This window comes from Curcuma longa, chromosome 1 (assembly GCF_044706935.1).
Source record: "Curcuma longa cultivar G26 ecotype Majalengka, Jawa Barat chromosome 1, ITB_CL_G26_1.1, whole genome shotgun sequence".
Lineage (NCBI taxonomy): Eukaryota > Viridiplantae > Streptophyta > Magnoliopsida > Zingiberales > Zingiberaceae > Curcuma > Curcuma longa.
The window spans coordinates 17054855-17075242 of NC_133861.1; the positions used below are offsets into that span (position 1 = coordinate 17054855).

At 36.9% G+C, this 20388-nt stretch overlaps 4 protein-coding genes across 4 annotated transcripts; 2 read left to right on the forward strand and 2 right to left on the reverse strand.

Moving 5' to 3' along the window:
* Positions 1–1909: 1909 nt before the first annotated feature.
* Positions 1910–9984, reverse strand: LOC141831067 (pyruvate kinase isozyme A, chloroplastic-like). Its single transcript, XM_074718510.1, has 6 exons — positions 9445–9984; positions 8391–8481; positions 8105–8298; positions 7186–7307; positions 3793–4271; positions 1910–2423 (listed from the first exon to the last, which is right to left on the reverse strand). The coding sequence occupies exons 1-6, from the start codon at positions 9955–9957 to the stop codon at positions 2122–2124; spliced, it is 1701 nt and encodes a 566-aa protein (XP_074574611.1). The 5' UTR covers positions 9958–9984; the 3' UTR covers positions 1910–2121.
* A 979-nt stretch (positions 9985–10963) lies between these two features.
* Positions 10964–13906, forward strand: LOC141834528 (large ribosomal subunit protein uL4-like). Its single transcript, XM_074721851.1, has 2 exons — positions 10964–12124; positions 13547–13906. The coding sequence occupies exons 1-2, from the start codon at positions 11018–11020 to the stop codon at positions 13658–13660; spliced, it is 1221 nt and encodes a 406-aa protein (XP_074577952.1). The 5' UTR covers positions 10964–11017; the 3' UTR covers positions 13661–13906.
* Positions 13907–16655: 2749 nt separating this feature from the next.
* Positions 16656–17772, forward strand: LOC141812472 (2-methyl-6-phytyl-1,4-hydroquinone methyltransferase 2, chloroplastic-like). The gene is made up of 3 exons (XM_074700466.1): positions 16656–17053; positions 17232–17538; positions 17617–17772. Exons 1-3 carry the CDS (start codon positions 16656–16658, stop codon positions 17770–17772), a joined length of 861 nt encoding a protein of 286 aa, XP_074556567.1.
* A 492-nt stretch (positions 17773–18264) lies between these two features.
* LOC141825076 (T-complex protein 1 subunit gamma-like) lies at positions 18265–20356 on the reverse strand. Its single transcript, XM_074712462.1, has 7 exons — positions 20327–20356; positions 20205–20267; positions 19993–20062; positions 19620–19688; positions 19468–19539; positions 18698–18771; positions 18265–18417 (listed from the first exon to the last, which is right to left on the reverse strand). Exons 1-7 carry the CDS (start codon positions 20354–20356, stop codon positions 18265–18267), a joined length of 531 nt encoding a protein of 176 aa, XP_074568563.1.
* Between the last annotated feature and the right edge of the window lie 32 nt (positions 20357–20388).

Sequence of the window (20388 nt, forward strand, 5' to 3'; positions counted from 1 at the left end):
CAATCTTTATGGGAACCATGGAAAATGTAATAAAATACACTCAGGTTTCTAGAATTCATAGAAAATGATGTCTTACATTCTGGTAAACAAAAATAAAATAGTCTATGAAACAAATAAGCCAGAAATCTGCTCTACTTGATATAGGATAAACATCAAACATTTGGCAAAGTCAAGGAGGCAATAACCACTTACAGAAGAGATTAAATTAATTGAGCAATTGCCACCAACCACATTGAACCACCCTATTTGTGGGAGAATGACGCCTGTATAAATTTTTCAGACCTTCATACCAGCACAAAGGCATGGAGGATTAATGTGGGTGTTCAAGTTATAATACAGCTTTCCTTAGAATAAAATAGAGCGCATCGTTTTCTTTATGATGCTGAAGACAAGCAGAAGTTAGAGACCCTGGGGATCTAGTGAAGTTGGTCGACAGAAATAGAGATTCCTTGGTACTTGATTCAGAACTATATTTGATAACAAACTGTGAAAAAAAAGATTCAACAATGTGATGAATCATTACGAATTGTCAACAGGGCATAGGCTATTCGAATCAAATGATTCTGATTAAGAACGATAATATGCAAAGAAAAGAAGTGCAGCAATAGATTTATGCTTGCCCTAGAGAAAAAAAGGATATTATTTGCTTCTCAAAACCACAGCCTGCTGCCTTGTGTTATCTAGTATAAGGATGTGGTGACTCCAGCATTGAGTTTTTTATTAGGTTCAGTTTAGCTTCATGAGATCATAATACAAAGACAACTGCTGAAGGAAAAGTTCAATTATTCAAATATAATTATGACAGATCATGAGATGCAGGCATTTGAGAAGATACATTTATACAGGGTTTTGCCAACGAAAGAATTGCTTGTCAAAATTCTTATTCCTAAATTTTGTGAGTGTGGTATAGAAAACGAAAGTTTCACCTGAGATATAAGGCCTAGGCACAAAAAATAAGCTTAGGAGTCACATTCTTAGGTTAAGAGTCAAATGAATGTGAATGCACTACGGTAGAAGTAATATTTATGTGGATAGGTAATATTCCAATGGTTATTCCTACTGTTTCAAAGAGGACAACATTTTGTCATATATGACAAAGAGGACAACATTTTGTCATATATGACAAAGATGACAACAGAATGAAAGATCATGAACACAAGCGCCCAAAAGTCCAACGTTGAAAAAGAAGTGAAAACAGTAAATGAAGCATTGCAATAGTCACCACAGCATATATCACTGTCCTGATAGTTATATTTCAAGGATGCCTTGCTCAGAAGAGTTTTAAGTCTGACTTTCCATATAAAAACAAGAATGCAAAGTATGACGTTCCAGTTGTGATTGCTTGGCCTGATGTAAACTTTAATGCTAGAATAAAAGCAATATTCTAGAGACAACTCCAATCTTGGAGGATAAGAACAAGAGATATGAACTAAGCAGTTAAGAATTTATTGAGGTGTTAAACTAACATAGTTGAAATAAAGGGGAAAAAAGTAACAAGAAGACAACAGCTCACCCCAGGTGCAATCAAGTCATACATTAACTTGCAATAACTTCTCACGTGTTCAGAGAAATACAAAATGCCATGCTCTTCTATGACAAGATAGCCGAAGATCCAAAGGTAGTGAAACCAAAAGAATGATCATAAAAATCTCCAAATCAGCAACTAGATACATGGTTTACTAGAGAGCAAATAACCTTATGGTTGTACTTGGAAACAATTTAATTAATCCAGAACAAATCAAATGCCATACTTATTCCGGAGAGTTTGCTAAACTCCTTTATCAAAGCATGAATTTTCAAATGAAGAATTTTACCGGAGCATTTACAAAATAAATGCAGACCAGAAGCTCCAGTTCTGGAGATGTTAAATACTTGCATTAGCCACAGACGTGATATCAACAATTCAGGGTGGAAGAAGCCCAAGAGCTCTTTATCATTAAGATCAAATGTCATAATTTCGATTCAAAACATCAAATGTGATGCGTGATCCAACAGAAATATGAAGTTAACATATTTATGTTTAAAGGATATAACAAACTGCCAAGCAAGAATGCCATAAGCACCAACACTTCATAATCGGATACACACTAAGACACACTGAGGCAAAAGACAAACATCCTCCTAGGGGACGTTCATCACTTGAATGGATAGCAACTGATCTGACAAAGCAATCACTAAGTCACCAGATTGGATCATTCCTCTGGCCTTGAGCAAAGCAAAAGTGCGATTAAGATTACTCTCCATGTCACCAGAGAAACCAAGACGGAAGGGTATTAAACCCCACTGTAGATTCAATCGCCTCCTTACAGATGTTGAGGATGTAAACGCAAAGATTGGACAATCAGGGCGGCACCGTGATAACAGAGAGGCCATATGACCAGTCGTTGTAAAAACAAAGACTGCATCTACTTCCAAGTTGTTAGCTGAAATCACGATTAACTAGGTCAAAATAAGTAAACAGTGATAATATGATGGAACTGGAAATGAATATTCAGAACCAAAAGTTTAATATCATCAGGTGAGAAATTCCCTAATTCCTGACAAAGTTATCTTGAGTTCGAAAAGTCATCCATGCAAAAGGGTCTATTGACCAGTTCAAATAATATCTTCAAAAAAATTCAGGTGGAACTGTCGACACTTGGACCAATGATTAAGTGTCACAAAGGTTGCCACAGACAGAATATAATTCCATATGTAGTCTTTAACAGGGGAACTTCTAGATGATTTACTCAAAGAAAGTTAAACATAACGATGCCAGCTTGAACTGAAAAAGATAAAGGGGGAATATGATTCCATATGTAATCTTTAACATGGAAACTTCTAGATGATTTATTCAAAGAAAAGTTCAAACATAATAATGTCAGCTCGAACTGAAAAAGAGAAGCCGATGTGTTCAGAAACTTTCTATTTTGGTGAACGTACATTTTGTTGTTACCTAGTCCTATTTTGCACTTTTTTTCTAGATATAATCAGTTAAATACAATATTGCTCTCCTAATACCATAATCTTGAAAATAATAGGATTAGTGAACCCATGAATAAGCTAGATGTAGGCCAGCCCATGCAATTTAAGTTTGTATTGTACCAAGTTTAATTGGAACTAATAAATAGAGAAAGAGTACCAGAACTAAACAACATGTGAAACTAAGTTGGGTAGAAATTTCCTTCCCAAACCTCCATGTGTACTAACTTTGAATCTCTATATGATAAAAGCATAGAAGAAAAAGAAACTAAAGCAAGAGACAAACAATGTTAAAAAAGAGAAATTAATGATTCCAAACAACCAAGAATTACTATGAAGCAGAGGTAGTCCTGGTAAGTAACCGTCATATTTCAAATGACTAGGGTTTCTCAGGATCACATGCTACCTGGTCCTTTCCAGCTATCTATGAAAAAAAATTGAGGGAATTACTAATTTGAAACTGAAGTGAAAGTTTAATGCATGAAACGGAAAAATTAACCAAATGACAATGAGGTGCATAGTTCATGTCCTAGATTTGTAAACCTATTCCAAAGACAAAAAGAACTAGAACCAAGTAGGCTGTGACTGACAATATTTGCAAAATTACATAGTTACAATATGCAGTTGACAAAACCCTAAAGAACTAGAATCATGTAGTTTATGATTAACAATATTTGCAAATTTACATATTTGCACTATGCAGTTGAAAATGCCAGGTTTGCATAAAACACCTCTTAACAATGTGAGGTCTACAGAAAGAGTTAATGTGCACGGCCTACCAACAGCATTACTAGAGAGAGTGAGGCAGAAATCATAAATTTAGATGCTTACCCATTTTGGCAGCAGAATTGCAAATTTCCTCGATGATTTTGTCAGAGAAAGAATTTGCAACAATTGGAAGTTCCATAGCCTCATGGCGCTTCTCCTCTCTCCACCATCTTTCAATACGCAGGCTGACACTTCTAAGCACAGCCAATGCCTTATCTGGATATTGGCCCATAGCAGACTCACCTGAGAGCATCAGAGCATCTGCTCTCTGCCTAACTGCCTCTGAGACATCAGCAACTTCAGCTCTAGTTGGTGTAGGATACTCAATCATGGAATCAAGAAGCTGAGAGGCTACAATTACAGGTTTGTTTAGCTGCCTGCACGTCTTGACTATTCTTTGCTGAGATGAAGGAACTTCTTCCAGTGGAATTTGAGCACCCATGTCTCCTCTAGCTACCATTGCCCCATCTGATGCAAGAATAATGGCTTCCAAGTTTTTTAAGGAGTCAGCACTCTCAATTTTTGCAAGAACTGCAATTTCTCTGGAACATAGTTTGAAAGATCGTGTCAAACTGTTTCTAAGAAAAACTTACAAGCAGACAAAAAAACAGGAAGAAAGAATAAACTCATATTTCGTTATGATCAACAGGCAGATAGATTTATATTGTTTTGTTATGAAACTCAACAAGTTGTTGAACTTCCTTAAGGGAAAGTTTTCCCAATTGATCACCCAATCCAAGTAAACAGACATCGTATCATACCTTTTACAACCATAGGCTGATCATGTTAACAAATATTTCATTTCCTTATCATGAATCATCCCCTCACCAACATTCAACTTGTCCAACTGACATATTAACAACATTAACTTTTAGGAGGCATCATAATCATGTCCCAGAATTTTGCAGCATGTTTGGAGAAAATATTACATATGATCACCCACATGTCCATTGGTCTACCACAAATGCGCTTGGCATTACTAGGCTGCCTACTTAATGTAATTGATCCACTACACATGCCAACTGATTAGAATGCCTACATGCTCTTAATTCTTACCCTTTCCATGTTTGAGGTTCTCTTTCGTAGAAAATAGAACTTCAAGGCTAAATTCCTTGGAAGAAACATAAACAAGTACCATAAAAAATGATGGAAAGTAGACTATTAAATGAATTATTATTTAACCATGAAATCTCTTTAGGTTAAATAGTTCAGAACCATTATAATATTCGTAAAGGCCATAAAAAATCTGGTTTGTGTTGCAAATTTGAAATATACACCACTTATGAAATTGTACATATAAGAGATTACAGAATAAAGAACTGAAAAGGATAAGAATCATAAGATTCCAACATGCAACATGGCAAAAAATTAGAAGAAATTATAAAATAGACCAGCTAAAAAGGGTCTTCACTTTTCGTAAGGTTTGAAATCTTGAGCCATACTAGAGTTTCAACATTTAACTGGAGTAATAGAATAGTAGGGGTTCAGTGCTGTGTTGGAATGCCAACAATTGGTGTCAATGGCAAAGTGAAGGTGGATGAAGGAGACAAAAAAGGAAAGACAACTATGTATGAATAAATTTAAAGTACTATTTCATACCCAAGTTTTATTCCTTGGATGGAAGAAAAGGCATCTCATAGTGTCTCCAATCATCTCCCCTATAGTAACTTGGAAAGAAATGAGTGATCACACTATGTGATAGCTTGTTCATTCATAATTTCCTAACTCCCAACTTTCATGTGTGAAAATATGTCAAATCAAGAAGCATTAGGTGCTTGCTATTCTGGATTATTTTATTTAATATTTGGCATATTTACTAAATCACGCCCTTGCTATTTTTTCAAAAATGCACTAGCTTTTGACATGGTTTTTTGTCAAAAAAACATGCCACATGCTAGTTTGCAAATCGGCTTGAGTGGTCAAGATCACAAATTTACATACAATTAATGTTTAAAATAGCCAAATCAACCATGTTAGGATGGAAGGTGGAGAAAAACATAGTTTTGACCAAAATATTCTACAAGTTCATCTACAAATCAATTTGCAATAAATTTTGTGAATTTTTGCCATTCAAGAATCGATTTGTAAATTAGCTTGCCAGGTTAAAATCACATTCACCAAACTGATCATAATAGGTTTGGAGATTCTAAAAGATATAGTTTTTGTTTGAAAAAAAATGTCATAAGTTTGATTTGCAAATTTGCTTGCAGTGCATTCTGTGCCTTTTTCATGTAACAAGCTGATTTGCAAAAAATTTATGGGATCAAATATGCAATTTCATGTACAATTGAGGATTGATATTCCCTGAATAGGCTATATTAGGTTGAAAGTCACTCAAAATATAAATTTTGACCAAAATAACATGTCACAAGCTAGATTAACAAATCAGCTTCCTCATTGCATTTTTCCAATTGTAATTTAGGAATCCAATAGAGCTGGGGTGTGATTTGGTAAAAGAGATATATAAGGGTGTGATGTGGTAAACATGCATAAAGCCTTAAACTGAATGTCTAGAGAAATTGTTGCAATATTTATAATATATTTAAGAGGGCAAAGGGAAAACTATAGAAGACCCTATTTTACCATTTTATATATTTGCTACAAATGGACTTGTAAAATCTAAAAAAGCTTGGGGCACATTGTGCCCCCCCCCCCCCCCCCCCCCCCCCCCCCCAAAGGAAGTAGTCCAGCATCTTTATATCTTTATGGCACATGGTCACTACTGTTACCATAATAAGGAGTCATCGAAATAACCTATTTATTACTAGAAATGAAACTAACAGGAAATAATTTGAATCACAACCTCTTATTGTTTTACATAGTCAAAGATGTCACATCATAGTATTTTTCAACCTTTATAACAACAACAACCAAACCTTTACCCCACTAAGTGGGATCGACTACAATTTTTCAACCTTTCATTATCTTAAAAGCAGATAAATTCTGCACACACTCTTCTATGTGACATTTACACAAACCATGGATCTGAACATTACCTCATCATAACATTATTTGTTAAAATTTATCTACCCATTTATATGTCATAAAAGCCAATGAAGATCTTACATGATGACATCCTTTTTCTCCATCAAATTTCATTTGTGGTTGAATACCCTTGTGAGAAATAGGATTTAGCTATGAAAGTGGATAGCAGGTCAAGAAAGCATACTATCATTCATAATTCTTTTTTTTTTTTTTGAGGAGTTTCACCAAATTTAAAATTATCTGTAAAAGTCAGCCATAATCTAAGAGCTAGTTTGCACATTAGCAGCATAACATGTGCCGGAACTGCTCATAGAAGTTATTAGTATGGTTTTTCTATCCTATAAGATTTAGCTTAGGATCACAAGGGAAAACTAATTTTTTCCAGAAGACCACATGAGTGCAATGCTTTAGGAATTGGATTTGAGCATGAGTATGAAGGTAAAGTAAGAAAACCAGAAGAAGATTTTCTACTTGTCACGGCATCGTGCTTGTATATAGCTTTTGAGATGATTAATAACTTCGGCAGACTTGACAAAAGAAACTGCTATGAAGTCTACACCTTCAGAAATTCCAAAGTCAATATCAAGCCAATCCTGCACATAACAAAAGCATAAGAAGATGGCAGATTGATAAAAGATCTCAACAAGGTGTACCAATCAATCATCCTAATAGACCACTTGGATTGTTAAATAAACTTAAGCATACTCACATTCATTTAAATTTTAATACAAAACATATAGCCGGCATAATTTTATTACATTTTTTTATTCACTGTGGAGTTATAAAAAAAGGGTGACCAGTAAATCCCAACAAAGCACATGCCAGACCAAAGAACAAATAAATGATGTTCCTGATTTGAGAAAAATGCCACTTATTGATATATTAAAAAAAATATATTCAATATATATGAAAAAAATCTTGATGAATAGAATGAAGATAGATGATAGGATTAACCTAGTGGGCATAAAAAATCATTCAAAATGCACAAGGAGCAAAGGGAAAACTTAACAAGTTGAGATGAGTTTGCGATAAAAAAGTTCATATAATAAAAAATATTATCCTGTACTTGCCAATGGAATAACATTCAAATAAAGAAGACAAGGCACAGAAGACAGACTAACAACATTAACAAAAATTAGTTGTCATCTATTTGTGTCCATTATTGATGAATACTGCAGAATGACAGTGTTAACATCAAACTAGCATGTGGTGCAGAATCTACCTATGATGGTATTACAGGATATTCTTGATAATAAGTTCATAGATCATTAATTATAGCTAAAAAATAAGAGAATAAAGCAAATACAATAAATGACGTTCAAAAATCATTAATTATGGCTAAATAGTAGGAGAATAAAGCAAATATAATGAATGGATATTATGAATCAACCTTGGAAGATATTGTAGGAAGCATGGCATTACGTTCTCGGACTAGCCTATTGTTCCTCCAGAAAGTGAGATTAGCACGTGGTAAGAGCAGTCCAGGATCAATGCAGCGGCACTTTACATCTGGCCCTATTTTCTCAATCACCTCAAATCTCACCATTCCTCCATCCACAAGAAGTAAATCACCAACTCTAACATCTATATTAGGTGCAAAATCTTTCAGTAGGTCCATCCCAAAAACAAAAGACGGAAACACCAAAAAAAAAAGAAGAGAATTTTCAATCCTCAACCTTCAGCAAAGCCATCATAATTCACAATGATTGTCCGTTCTGGAAGTGGTGAATTGAAAGCTCGCACACTGAATGTCCAAATTTCACCATCCTGCATAATATAGTATAATGAGTTTCCGATTGACATACCTGTGGAATGTTCATAAGGATTTCATCTGAGAGAAAAAAAAAGGAGTATACATGGTACACCCATTAAAGATATGCTGAAAATGGTTATTGTATCACTCTAAGTCTTTCCCTTATCTTGTTCCGTTCCCACCTCAATCTTAAATACTCTGTTACAAACTTCAATCTTTACCTATTCTGAAGCAGATTTATGTCTAAATACTTATATTGCTGACTTATATGCTTGTGTGGAGAGAATGTGGAGAGGAGGAGAAGGAGAGTGAAGAATAGAAAGTAGAAAGAAAGAAAAGTGAAGATAACAAGTTCACTTGTTTTGTCTGAGTAAACTAGTGAGAGGAACTAAATTGTATTCCTCGTGTTTGATAAGAGCAAATGAAAAGGAGAGGAAGGACTGCTGATCCTCGTTTTCTGTAATGACCCTCAAATTAGTGTTTAGGAATTTAGGAGGATAATATCAGGACAATAGCTTTTATCACTTATTTATTGTCCTTTCTTTCCAAATTTTTCTAAGCATAGAAGATAACTTCTTCCTCTTTCCTTTTTTATTTCTAACCAAACAAGAGAAATAACTAATTTTTATTCTCTCCCATGCTCTCTTCAGTTCTAGGGGCATTGGCTAATTTTATAATTATTATATTTTTATTCACCCTTTTTGAATCTACTTTAAGGAAGGAAAAAAAATAAATATTTTCTTTTTATTTCTCTTCTTCCAAAATGGGGTGCCACCAAACTTCATATGAAGTAATGGAAGAACAATTAGGTCTCTTATAAACAGAATAGACACGAAGTCACGAGTGAAAATAAATTATCGGAGACAAAGTAGTCTCACTGCCCAAACCAAACAAGTTTCGGTTTCACGCATTGTTTCGACGACACAATGCAGAAGAACATCTTCTCCAACCAAAGAAAACAAGACCAAGAACCTAACCTCGGCCTTGGCAGAGGCGGCACCACCGAGATCACCCATGTGAATCTCGCTGCCCTCAGTGTCCATCATCACAGCCACAGCAAATCCCTTCTCTTCATTGAGCCGTCGGACCTGACGGATGACCTCACGGTGCCACTCGTGGGTGCCGTGGCACATGTTGATCCGCGCGACATTCATCCCGCCAACGGCGAGCGCCTCGATCTGCTCCGGGGAACAGGTGGCCGGGCCGATGGTGCACACCAGCTTCGTCCGCCTGGTGCTCCGGAACCCGTTTTCCTTGAGCTCCGACTCGGTGACTTTGTCTACGTCGATGGAAGACGTCGCGGCGCCGTCAAGGGGGATGACGCCGAGATCGGTAGAAGGGGAGGCGGCCGCGCGCATAGAGAGCGCATGGCGGCGGCGAGGGCATGGAAAGGAGTGAGGGAGCGAGGTCATGGAAGGGATGGAGGAGGAGAGCTTCGAGGGCATGATCACGGTGGGCCGAGTAGCGAGGAGGCCGAGGGATTGAGCCATCTCTTCCTTGCTTTCGCTTGCTGGCGTTCTCCTTCAAAGCTCAGGAGGGCTGAGCGAGTTTGGGGTTTTATTCCAAATCGAGGCGTGTTAGGGACGGAGCTCGCGAGGTGCTTGTTCGCAGGGATCACCCGTCATGCGATGAACAGCACCTACGTTATATGGCGGGCTGGTCATCATGTTCTAGACATCCGGCAGCCATCCGATGGTAGAAATTGTGAAGCCTGATTTATGCAGAACAGGAAATTTCCCAGTTCCCTTGATCGGGTCAGTTACTGTTTGCGAGTCGCTGGATATTTGGAAAAAGGTTGAGCTCGAATTCAAAGGGCTGTTGATCGCTAAAACGGACTTATTAAAGAATTAAATTGCGACTTTGTAAGTAAAAGAATATGGCCACGTGACTGGATCAAAGGCCACGTGTAAGACTTGTAAATGAATGCGAGAACAACTTTGTTTTTTATTTGTTCATTTAAATAAATACAGATAAATATATAAATTTAAGAGTTTGAATAATAATTTAGCATAAACTCAATTTATTAGCCTTCCATAAATAATTTATAAAATTTCATAAATTTAAAATATTTATAATAGGTAAAAATAAAGAAATAATAGAAATTTTATATACTAAAGAAATGTTTTATCTATATTAAATACATATTTTATCTAAATTATAAAATATTATTATTATTATTATTCAAACTAAAATTAAGCTTACTAAAATATTTAAAAAAATAAATTTAAATAACCTTGATAAATAAATTTGGAAACAAAGCGAAATGAGTCAGACAGGAATCAGTTCTTAAGAGTGATGTCAGCGTGATTTCGTTAAGGCCCAATGTTGAACTGGCCCATTAATAGTAGAGACCTCAGAATGGGCCACCAAAAAACCCATTTCTATTCTGGGGCCGTCAATTATCAAACAAACGGCGCGGATCGAAACCCTACTCTTCACCTCACTCTCTATATAAGCGTAGTGGTCTTCGCGCTGCTGTTCCTGTGTCCTCTCTGACGAAACCCTAGCTCGTGCTTCCCCTTCCTTCCCCGCCGCCGCCGGTCTTCCCTAATGGCCTCCGCCGCTGTGCGCCCCCTGGTCACGGTGCAACCCCTTGAGGGCGACATGGCCACCGACGCAGCCGTCACCGTCCCCCTGCCTGACGTCTTCAAGGCGCCGATCCGCCCCGATGTCATCCGTTTCGTCCACTCCAACTTGTCGAAAAACAGCCGCCAGCCCTACGCAGTATCCAAGCGTGCCGGTCATCAGACCTCCGCTGAATCCTGGGGAACAGGGCGTGCCGTTTCACGTATCCCCCGAGTTCCAGGTGGCGGTACCCACCGCGCTGGCCAGGGTGCTTTCGGCAACATGTGCCGTGGCGGTCGCATGTTCGCTCCCACCAAGATCTGGCGCCGCTGGCACCGACGCGTTAACATCAACATGCGGCGCTACGCTGTTGTTTCGGCGCTTGCTGCCTCTGCCGTCCCATCCCTTGTATTGGCCCGTGGACATCGTATCGAGACCGTTCCTGAGCTCCCACTCGTTGTCTCTGACTCCGCTGAAGGCGTTGAGAAAACATCCGCCGCCATCAAGGTCCTCAAGCAGATTGGTGCCTTTCCCGATACCGAGAAGGCTAAGGACAGCCAGAAAATCCGACCAGGCAAGGGTAAAATGCGAAACCGCCGCTACGTCACACGCAAGGGTCCCCTAATTGTATACGGAACAGAGGGATCAAAGATTGTTAAAGCTTTCCGTAACATTCCTGGGATTGATATCGCTAATGTTGAGCGCCTCAACCTTCTGAAACTGGCGCCGGGAGGCCACATTGGAAGGTTCATTATCTGGACCAAATCTGCATTCTCGAAGCTTGATTCTGTATTTGGAAGCCTCGACAAGCCATCTGAAAAGAAGAAGGGATATATCCTGCCCAGGCCAAAGATGTTCAATGCTGATCTTGGAAGAATCATCAATTCTGATGAGGTACAGTCTGTTGTGCGTCCAATCAAGAAGGAAGTGAAGAGGCGCCACTTGAAGAAGAACCCCCTGAAGAATCTCTACACGCTCTTGAAGTTGAACCCTTATGCCAAGACTGCCAGGAGGATGGCCTTGCTAGCTGAAGAGAAGCGCGTCAAAGCCAAAAAGGAGAAGCTTGACAAGAAGAGGAGCAAGCTATCAAAGGTATTTTAATTTGTTTGTTTGGAGTATGCTACCTGTTTATTTATCTCACATACCTCTTTTTGTTGATTTAGTATCGTAGTTTAGCTTTTATAGCCAATATATGATCGGTAACTTGAGCGATTTGTTTTTCTTGGATCTTAATCTTTAAGATAGTTAAAGCAATTAAAATGAATTTAATTAGCTGAGGCTATTGGTGGCTTATTTAAAATACACATGCATATTGATGTGATTTTTCCTATTTGCTTTGGTTTGATTAATGTTGATTATCTTAAGTTTATTTAAATTATTCAGAAAATAAATGATATCAGTATTCTATTTCAAGTCATTTTTTTTCAATTTCTAAATTGTTGTGGTTCGCCGAATTAGATAGTCTGTAACTGAATATGGATGTTGGTCACATACTGGATAATCTGCTCACTAGGATTTGCCTGAAATGAGCATTCTGGAATGCATGTATGTGATATAACAGATGATAAATATAGTAATTGTTTGTTAACATTTTATTGGTTCTGGTTGACGTCTACACTATTCTATAGACATTTTGAAAGGAAGCATTTTCTTGCATTTCGTTTAATTTGTTTGCTATTACATTTATTATAAAGATGATAATCTTTCAGAACATGATTCCTATAAAGCCGACAGCTTTGTTAACTGGTTCTTCATGGGTGTCCTTCATCTAGTCTGAAAAAATAGCTATTTTGCATAATGATTCAGCATAAGCAAGTTGACAACTGATTCTCTTGATGTGTAACATGCTATGTGGAATCTATCAGGCGTTTTTTATTTCTGCTATATTAGTCTTATCCAACAATCTTGCAATAGGTATGAACATTTCATTCTAGCTCCTATTTCATTACTGCTCATGTTTTAATCATGAAAAACTGGTAGTATTTATATCCTTCTATCAGAAGAAATATCCTTTTTCTTTCAGAATTGCTTATTAGCTATGATACTAGTTTATTTCACTATTCAAACATGAGTGTGCTATTTGAATAGTGGTAAAATAGTACTTGGTAGATATTTTAAAGAACAAGATAAGTTGTACATCCATTATGCCTCCATAACATGGTTTTGGTATGGTATAGGAGCCTTTTTATTTCTCCTAGGTTCTTTAGATAAAATATGTATCGGATCAGTTCATGAAGGGTTAGAACATACGTCTGAATGAAACAAACCATCTTGACTTTGTTCAGGCAATTCTTCTTTGTACAGACAGAAGAGGAGTATAAATTTGATAATATGGTCTCTTTATTTTTAAATTTTTTGTTTTAGGGCAACAGATGAATTAGTTCTATAAACTACATTTTGGTCGTCAATTGATAATTTAGTACTTTCATTTTAAGAAATGCTCACTAAGGATGAACTGCTTTTCAACTGAAATGTCGATTGGTCGTTTTGTTTTCCATCTTTGACCCTATGCAGGAAGAGGCTGCTGCAATCAAGGCTTCCGGACGTGCGTTCTACAAAACTATGATCTCAGACAGCGATTACGCCCAGTTCGACAACTTCTCCAAGTGGCTGGGTGTTAGTCAGTGAGCCCAGAATCGTCTTCGGTGAATCTTAGGGCGATAAGAAGGGATACTTGCATCAGTTTTTGTTGGTTAATTCGTAACTTTGGTTTTGTCATTAAGAACATTCCATGGACGTGGTTAGATGCATCATTTGCACCATTGCGTACTCTGTTTGTTTGCGTCAGACCTAGTTTGATGAGCATGTTATCTTAATTTTTGAATGCATGGATTTTATATGGTCATTTTTATGCAATTTTATTTTTTTTATCGATAGTCTTATATTATCATCCACAAGTTCAGAAGAGTAATCATAGTTTTTAAATAGCTCTACTACTTTACTTAACCAAACACGTTCATATTGTTGTGTGGGAGTGTTTAAATCGATTTTCTATTTTTTTGTCCCTCCATTTTATGACTATATATTTAATTGTTTAATTTTTTTATTAAATGGTGTACTTATTAATTCGATACTTTTTATTGTTTATGTGTTATCTAGGTGTTATTTTATCTTTATTTTATTCTTTATAAAAGAGAAAAGATAATATTTTATCCTGACAAATGGTCTGAGTTCGAATGTGGCCGAGCTCGAGTTAAACACTAGGTCTGCATGTCGTAGGTGCTGCATGCAGTACCGTATACACGTACTTATTCAAGTACGAGTGCGTATGATGTATTGAATGAGGCCTCTTGGATTGATTCATCTATTAATGAACTTAAACTTTGATTATAAAATTTACATAGAAGGGGAGCAGGATTGCAGCTTATTTACTCATTCTGATTGTGTTAAATTCAGAGAATAAAATAAGCCCAACAACTAATTAGAAATATTTTTATTATTATTAATTATATATATATTAATTATTTTTAATTGATATCAGTTATTTAATTTATACCAATTAATCTTGAAATGATCAATCGATATCATAAAAGTTTTCTAATCGATATATAAAATTTTTCACTTATCATTAAAAAATTAAAAAGTGCTCTGGATTCCATCAATTTAGCATTTTTAGATAACCATATGCTAAAATAAATTTATTTATTAATTCACTAAAATTAAGACTTGTACTTTGGAAACTGAGAATGCGATGTTGCATCGTAACCCCGGGGCAGTTGGAATTCTTATTAATCATCTAGAAGGTTGGTAGCTATAATTAATTTACATAGGTCCTTATTCCCTATTCAATCAATCTAGAGAGTAGGCAGTTATAACTATTTTACAATTAATATGTATACTTATAATTCTTATTCAACCACTTATAAATTATAATCCTTCTAGAATGTCGAATAGCAATTATAACTATATAAATAATTGTAGCTATAACTATCATTTGCAAATTATAAATACTAATCTAAATTATAATTACAATTCTAACATGATCTACGAATAGCTTATGGCCAAACTTTGAAAGAGCTTATACTTTTTTTTTCAAATTCTGAATTATAATATAAATTTATCGAGCACAAATTGATTTATAAATTAATCTTGCTCCTATAGAGCTCAAAAATATACTAGCACAAAATAGTTATAAGTTAATTTGCAAATTTAATTATCTATAGTTAAAAGGTTCATAACAAGTGCTTGTGACTCCATTGCATAGTAAAGAATTAAAATTTCCCCTAATGCGCATGGTAAGGATTAAGGAAGGGTAGAGGGTGAATGCGCATAGTGAAGCAGGTGCAGGGTCCGTTGCATAAGTTTAATGCACACTGTAGCTACAAGGAAGAAATAAAATTCCACCAGAATGTACACAGTTTGGAAGGGTACGGGGCCACGTAAGTTTTTATGAGTGCTGTAATTAACTATATGGAAAGAACGGAATTATTCCTGAAAAAGTATGCGAGACCCACCCATAATTTTAATGGGATTCATTCCCCATCCGCTGAGTACTGTAGTTATATCGAAAGAATGGAATTTCTTCCCGTAAGGGAAGGTGCAGATCTACTGTATGAGTTTAATGGGATTCTTTTTGTCCATTGGCGTAGTTAAGTGGGGAGAGGGGATGCTACTAGAGCCGTTGGTTAAATTTGTTGGATTGATCCAATAATTTAAATGGGTTGAATTAAAATTTTATTAATTTATTTTAAGATAGATTCAAGTAGATCGATTTGCGTAGACTCGTGATCCGTATGAATTGATCCGCAATCCGCATGGATTAGCCTGGGTTAAGAAAATTTATTTTTTTCTTCAAAATTTAAAATTAAAAATTTTTTTTAATAAATTAGTGGATTTGATTCGTCTAAATTGTAATATAAATTTAAAATCTTCAACTTGACTCATTTAAATTATAATATAAATTTAAAATTTTTAATATTTTTTATTTTTTAACAGATTCGTGGATTAGTCCGCCTAATCCACGACTTGTCTTAAGTTGAGTTTGGATTGGATTTAAAATTTTTCAACCCATATATTTTGGTGTGTTCCGTCCCGTCATATGACAGATTTTGGATGGATTGATCCGTTTCGTCATGTGTTGATCCGTTTGACATATCCCCAATTTTTTTAAAAATTAATCTTATATATATAATTTATATTTTTTTTAAAAAAATAATACTGCTTAAAATTGCTAGATTCTGTCTTTTCTCCCTCCCCCTATTTTAAAAGAAAGTCAATATAGACAAACTTTTCTCCTCTTGCTTGTAAAAGCCAAATTACTGGGGCGTGAAAACGATCGCTAGAAGCTATAAATCCATCTCCGGTTCCTCTTCCCGCAACAGAGAACGAGAAACCGATCGTCGCTTTCTCTTGTCCTACTTCATCTTCAACGATCGTCGCAAGGTTTGTTCTCCTTCTTCAATGGCTAGGTTTTTGGAGTGTTTTCAGTCTCCCTTTATACAAGCTTAGCGAACTCCAGAACGTACATTTTTTATTCAGTTTAGCGCTGGTTTTTAGCGTATTCTCTGTCCCAATGCTTCCCTGTTTCAACAACCCCTAAAACGTCTAAGGAACTCCTTTGACAAGTGAAAGTTCCATCGTCCTTTGCTTATTACAAGAAGCCTTTGCCTTTCTTTGCTCCAGAATGGTTTTCTCTACAAGCCCCAGACCAGCACTGCAGCCCAGGTTCATCCAGCACAAAAAGGAGGCATTTTGGTTCTACCAACTAGTCTCCATTGCATACGATCAGATATTTAAGCCGCAGCACTGGAACGAGGACATGAGGGATGATGCCCTGGAGTCGACTGATCTCCGTGATCCAGAGCTGAAGGTCGTCGATGTCGGCGGCGGCACCGGGTTCGCCACATTGGGCATTATTAAGCACATACACCCTAAGAACGTTACCGTCCTCGACCTGTCACCGCACCAACTCGCGAAAGCGAAGCAAAGGGAGGCCCTGAGAGAATGCACCATCATAGAGGGGGACGCCGAGGACCTCCCGTTCCCGACTGACTCCGTCGATCGCTACATCTCTGCGGGAAGGTACGTAGAGTTCTATATCTCCTGCACAGTGTATGAAACAAGTGCTCCTGTCCATTCCGTCCTTACTCAACTTTCTTCTTCTGTTTTCAGTGCTAGTTGATCTTAACAAGTTCTCTCTCGTTCTTAGTTTGTTTAGAGTAGACAACATGCTTTGATAGTATTCATGAAACATGTACAGTATTGAGTATTGGCCTGATCCTCAACGAGGAATCAAGGAGGCCTACAGAGTGTTGAAACCTGGGGGGCTCGCCTGCATCATTGGCCCTGTATACCCTACGTTCTGGCTCTCATGCTTCTTCGCCGACTTGTGGATGCTCTTCCCCAAGGAAGAAGAATACATAGAGTGGTTCGAGAAGGCTGGTTTTAAGGATGTAAAGTTGAAGAGGATTGGCCCCAACTGGTATCGTGGCGCCCGGCGCTTTGGTCTCGTCATTGGGTGCTCGGTCACCGGCGTTAAAAGGGGATCCGGTGATTCTCCTTTGCAGGTACGTACCTTTCTTCACCATATTACGATCAAGAGTTAGAAGTATCACTAAGCTAACGCGGCCGGTTTCTTTCTGTAGCTTGGTCCAAAGGCTGAAGACGTAAACAAGCCTGTGAACCCCTTTGTCTTCTTCCTACGCTTCCTTTTAGGTACAATTGCAGCAGCTTATTATGTGCTGGTGCCGATCTACATGTGGGTTATGGATAAAATTGTGCCTGAAGGGCAGCCCTTTTAAGAGCGAAGACTCGTCCTGATCATGATCCTGGTGATGTTTTGCAGCCATCACCGTTTATCAAAAAATTGTGGTTGAATCACCATTTTCTTCTCTGCTTCTGCTTCTGCTTCTGTAGTTGTTCATTCGCAGCAGGCAACTTCTTAGAAGAACACGCTGCTTTATCTGGGAAGTTGCACTGTTTTCCTTTGTAACACTATTCCTTGTCGTCTTATCATGTTGCACTGTTAACGAATGCTTGTTGAAAATTCATTGTTGCTGAATCCGAATGCTGCTTTGTGGAACGTCTCTGTACTCTTGTATTGTATGAAATGTGCTATTTGTTTTAGTTTCTCTTTGCGAAGTGGACTACTAAGGACTTCTTTGGCAACTATTTTTTTTTAGTTTATAATTTTTAGAAAACAAAATAAAAAATTATTAAAAAGATAAAGCTTCTCCAGCACCTTGTCTCCAGCTTGGTTGCATTCTGACTAGCACAGGCCTCCTCAGTTCTTTTTAGAGAGCACAAGTCTCAATCCTAGAAACCTTCGAATCCTCTAGCTGACCACCAGGAACCTTCTCAACTTTTATATACTTCTTGATGTCAACCTCACGAACACCTTGACCAAGGTCCACACCAACAGTTGCCGTAGCATCAATGGCAAGATCCTAGAAACAAAAGTAAAGATGGTTAGAATTCTAAGGTGCAGAATAAAGTCATATGCATATAAGCACACACTAAGAACCATGATCTAAAATCTCATACTACAGATAACAGGCTGAATTTGAACTGGTACCAACTAATAGTTGATCATCTATATCCATTACAAACAAATAGACATTCACAACAAATGTTCTTTGTTCATCTGGCATATGCAAAATTCTTTATCAGATAGTCAACTTACACATTGGAAACAAAAAACGGTGACACCTTTAAAAAAGTACTCACAGCAATTAAGTCCCCAAACTGTCCAGTAAATTTTGTCCCTATACAACTCTTGACAAGGTCCAGCATTGCAGCACCTGTGAAGAGCATCCAAGAGAATGACTCCATTCAGACTTCATGCCAGAAAATATATTACATGATGAAGAGGAGATGTTTAACCAATTGTCATGTAAAAATTTTAGATATCTTGGATCTTTAATGAAGAGGAGATAGTGATGAAGATAATAATAATAATAATAATAATAATAATAGAATAAAAGGTTAGAGGTTGAAATGAAGAGATCCTAAAGTCTTGTGTGGTTGTTGTGTGTCGTTTAAGCTATAAGGATATTCTATAAGATAGTGGTACAACCCAGCATACTTTATGGACCTGAGTATGGGGTAGTTAGAAAACAATATGTACAAAACATAGTGTAGCAAACTGAGAATGCTATAATGGATGTGTGTATGTAGTTACTAGAGTTGTTAGATAAAAGAATAGTACTATTCAAGAGCAATTTGTGTAGCTCTGATACTGGATAAAATAAGAGAATAAGTTCAGACAATATGAATTAAAGACTACCGATAGATTCTATAGTTGCAAAGTTGTATCTATTAGATTCAAAGGTAGAATAGGTAAAGAAACGCTTGCTAACATAATTAATGAAAGGATAAGGTAAGATCTACATGGTTCACCCTGATAGTTGGGACTAACATGACGATGATTCAACCAATTGTCACAAACATCAATTTGTTATGTGATGCCAAAATATCAGATGCAGTGAAGCACTTACGATCAGTCACATCAATAGGCATTGCAAGCTTGTCAAGCACAGCAATAGAATCTTCTAGAGCTTTATTATATGCTGAAAAGAGAGAGAAGACACTGTTAGAGAGAACTAAAAAAACAAGGCTTCTGCAGTTGTAAATTTTTATCAAAAATCACCTCGACAAATAACAGTAGGATGATAGTTTTTGTCAATGAAAGTTGCAGCAACATGGAGCATCTCCCCAGCTTAAAGAAATTGATGTGAAAAGTCAGTACTACACCCAAAGATGTTTATCTTTGACCTCATAAGACAAAACACACAATGCAAAGTTTTGTTGAAAAAAAATGCAAACATAACAAAAAAACAAAAATAAATGAAGATGTAGAAGATGATTTACACAATAAAGTCTTATTCGACTGATGCTTAGAAGCAAGAATCCAAATTATACATTCTCAGAGTAACTTTATGATGCCCATAGTTAGGCCTCATCAAGACATAATGAGAAATAACACGAATTCATACCAAGATAAGAAAGATTACAGGACACACCTAAAACGATAACAGAGGTTGTGCCATCACCAACTTCTTCATCCTGTGTGCGGCTCAGTTCAATCATCGACTACCAGTTGTCAGAAACCATCATTAGTAAGATTATGTTGGCCATGAAAGATCTGATAGAATCTTTACTATAACACTATTAATAAATCATTGACATTAGAGATGTAAAAAGTAAAAAGGCCAATGAAAATTATAACTCGTACCTTAGCAGCTGGGTGAGCAAGATCAAGTTCACGTAGAATAGCATTTCCATCATTGGTGAATACCTGGCAAAACCATTTCAACCATCGAAGAAGGATGTTGGTGACAAATGAGGGATGTAAACATTGTTGAAGCCAGGTTGTTCTATGCCCATTAGTTTCACAAACAAGCATGATGGTCCAACAG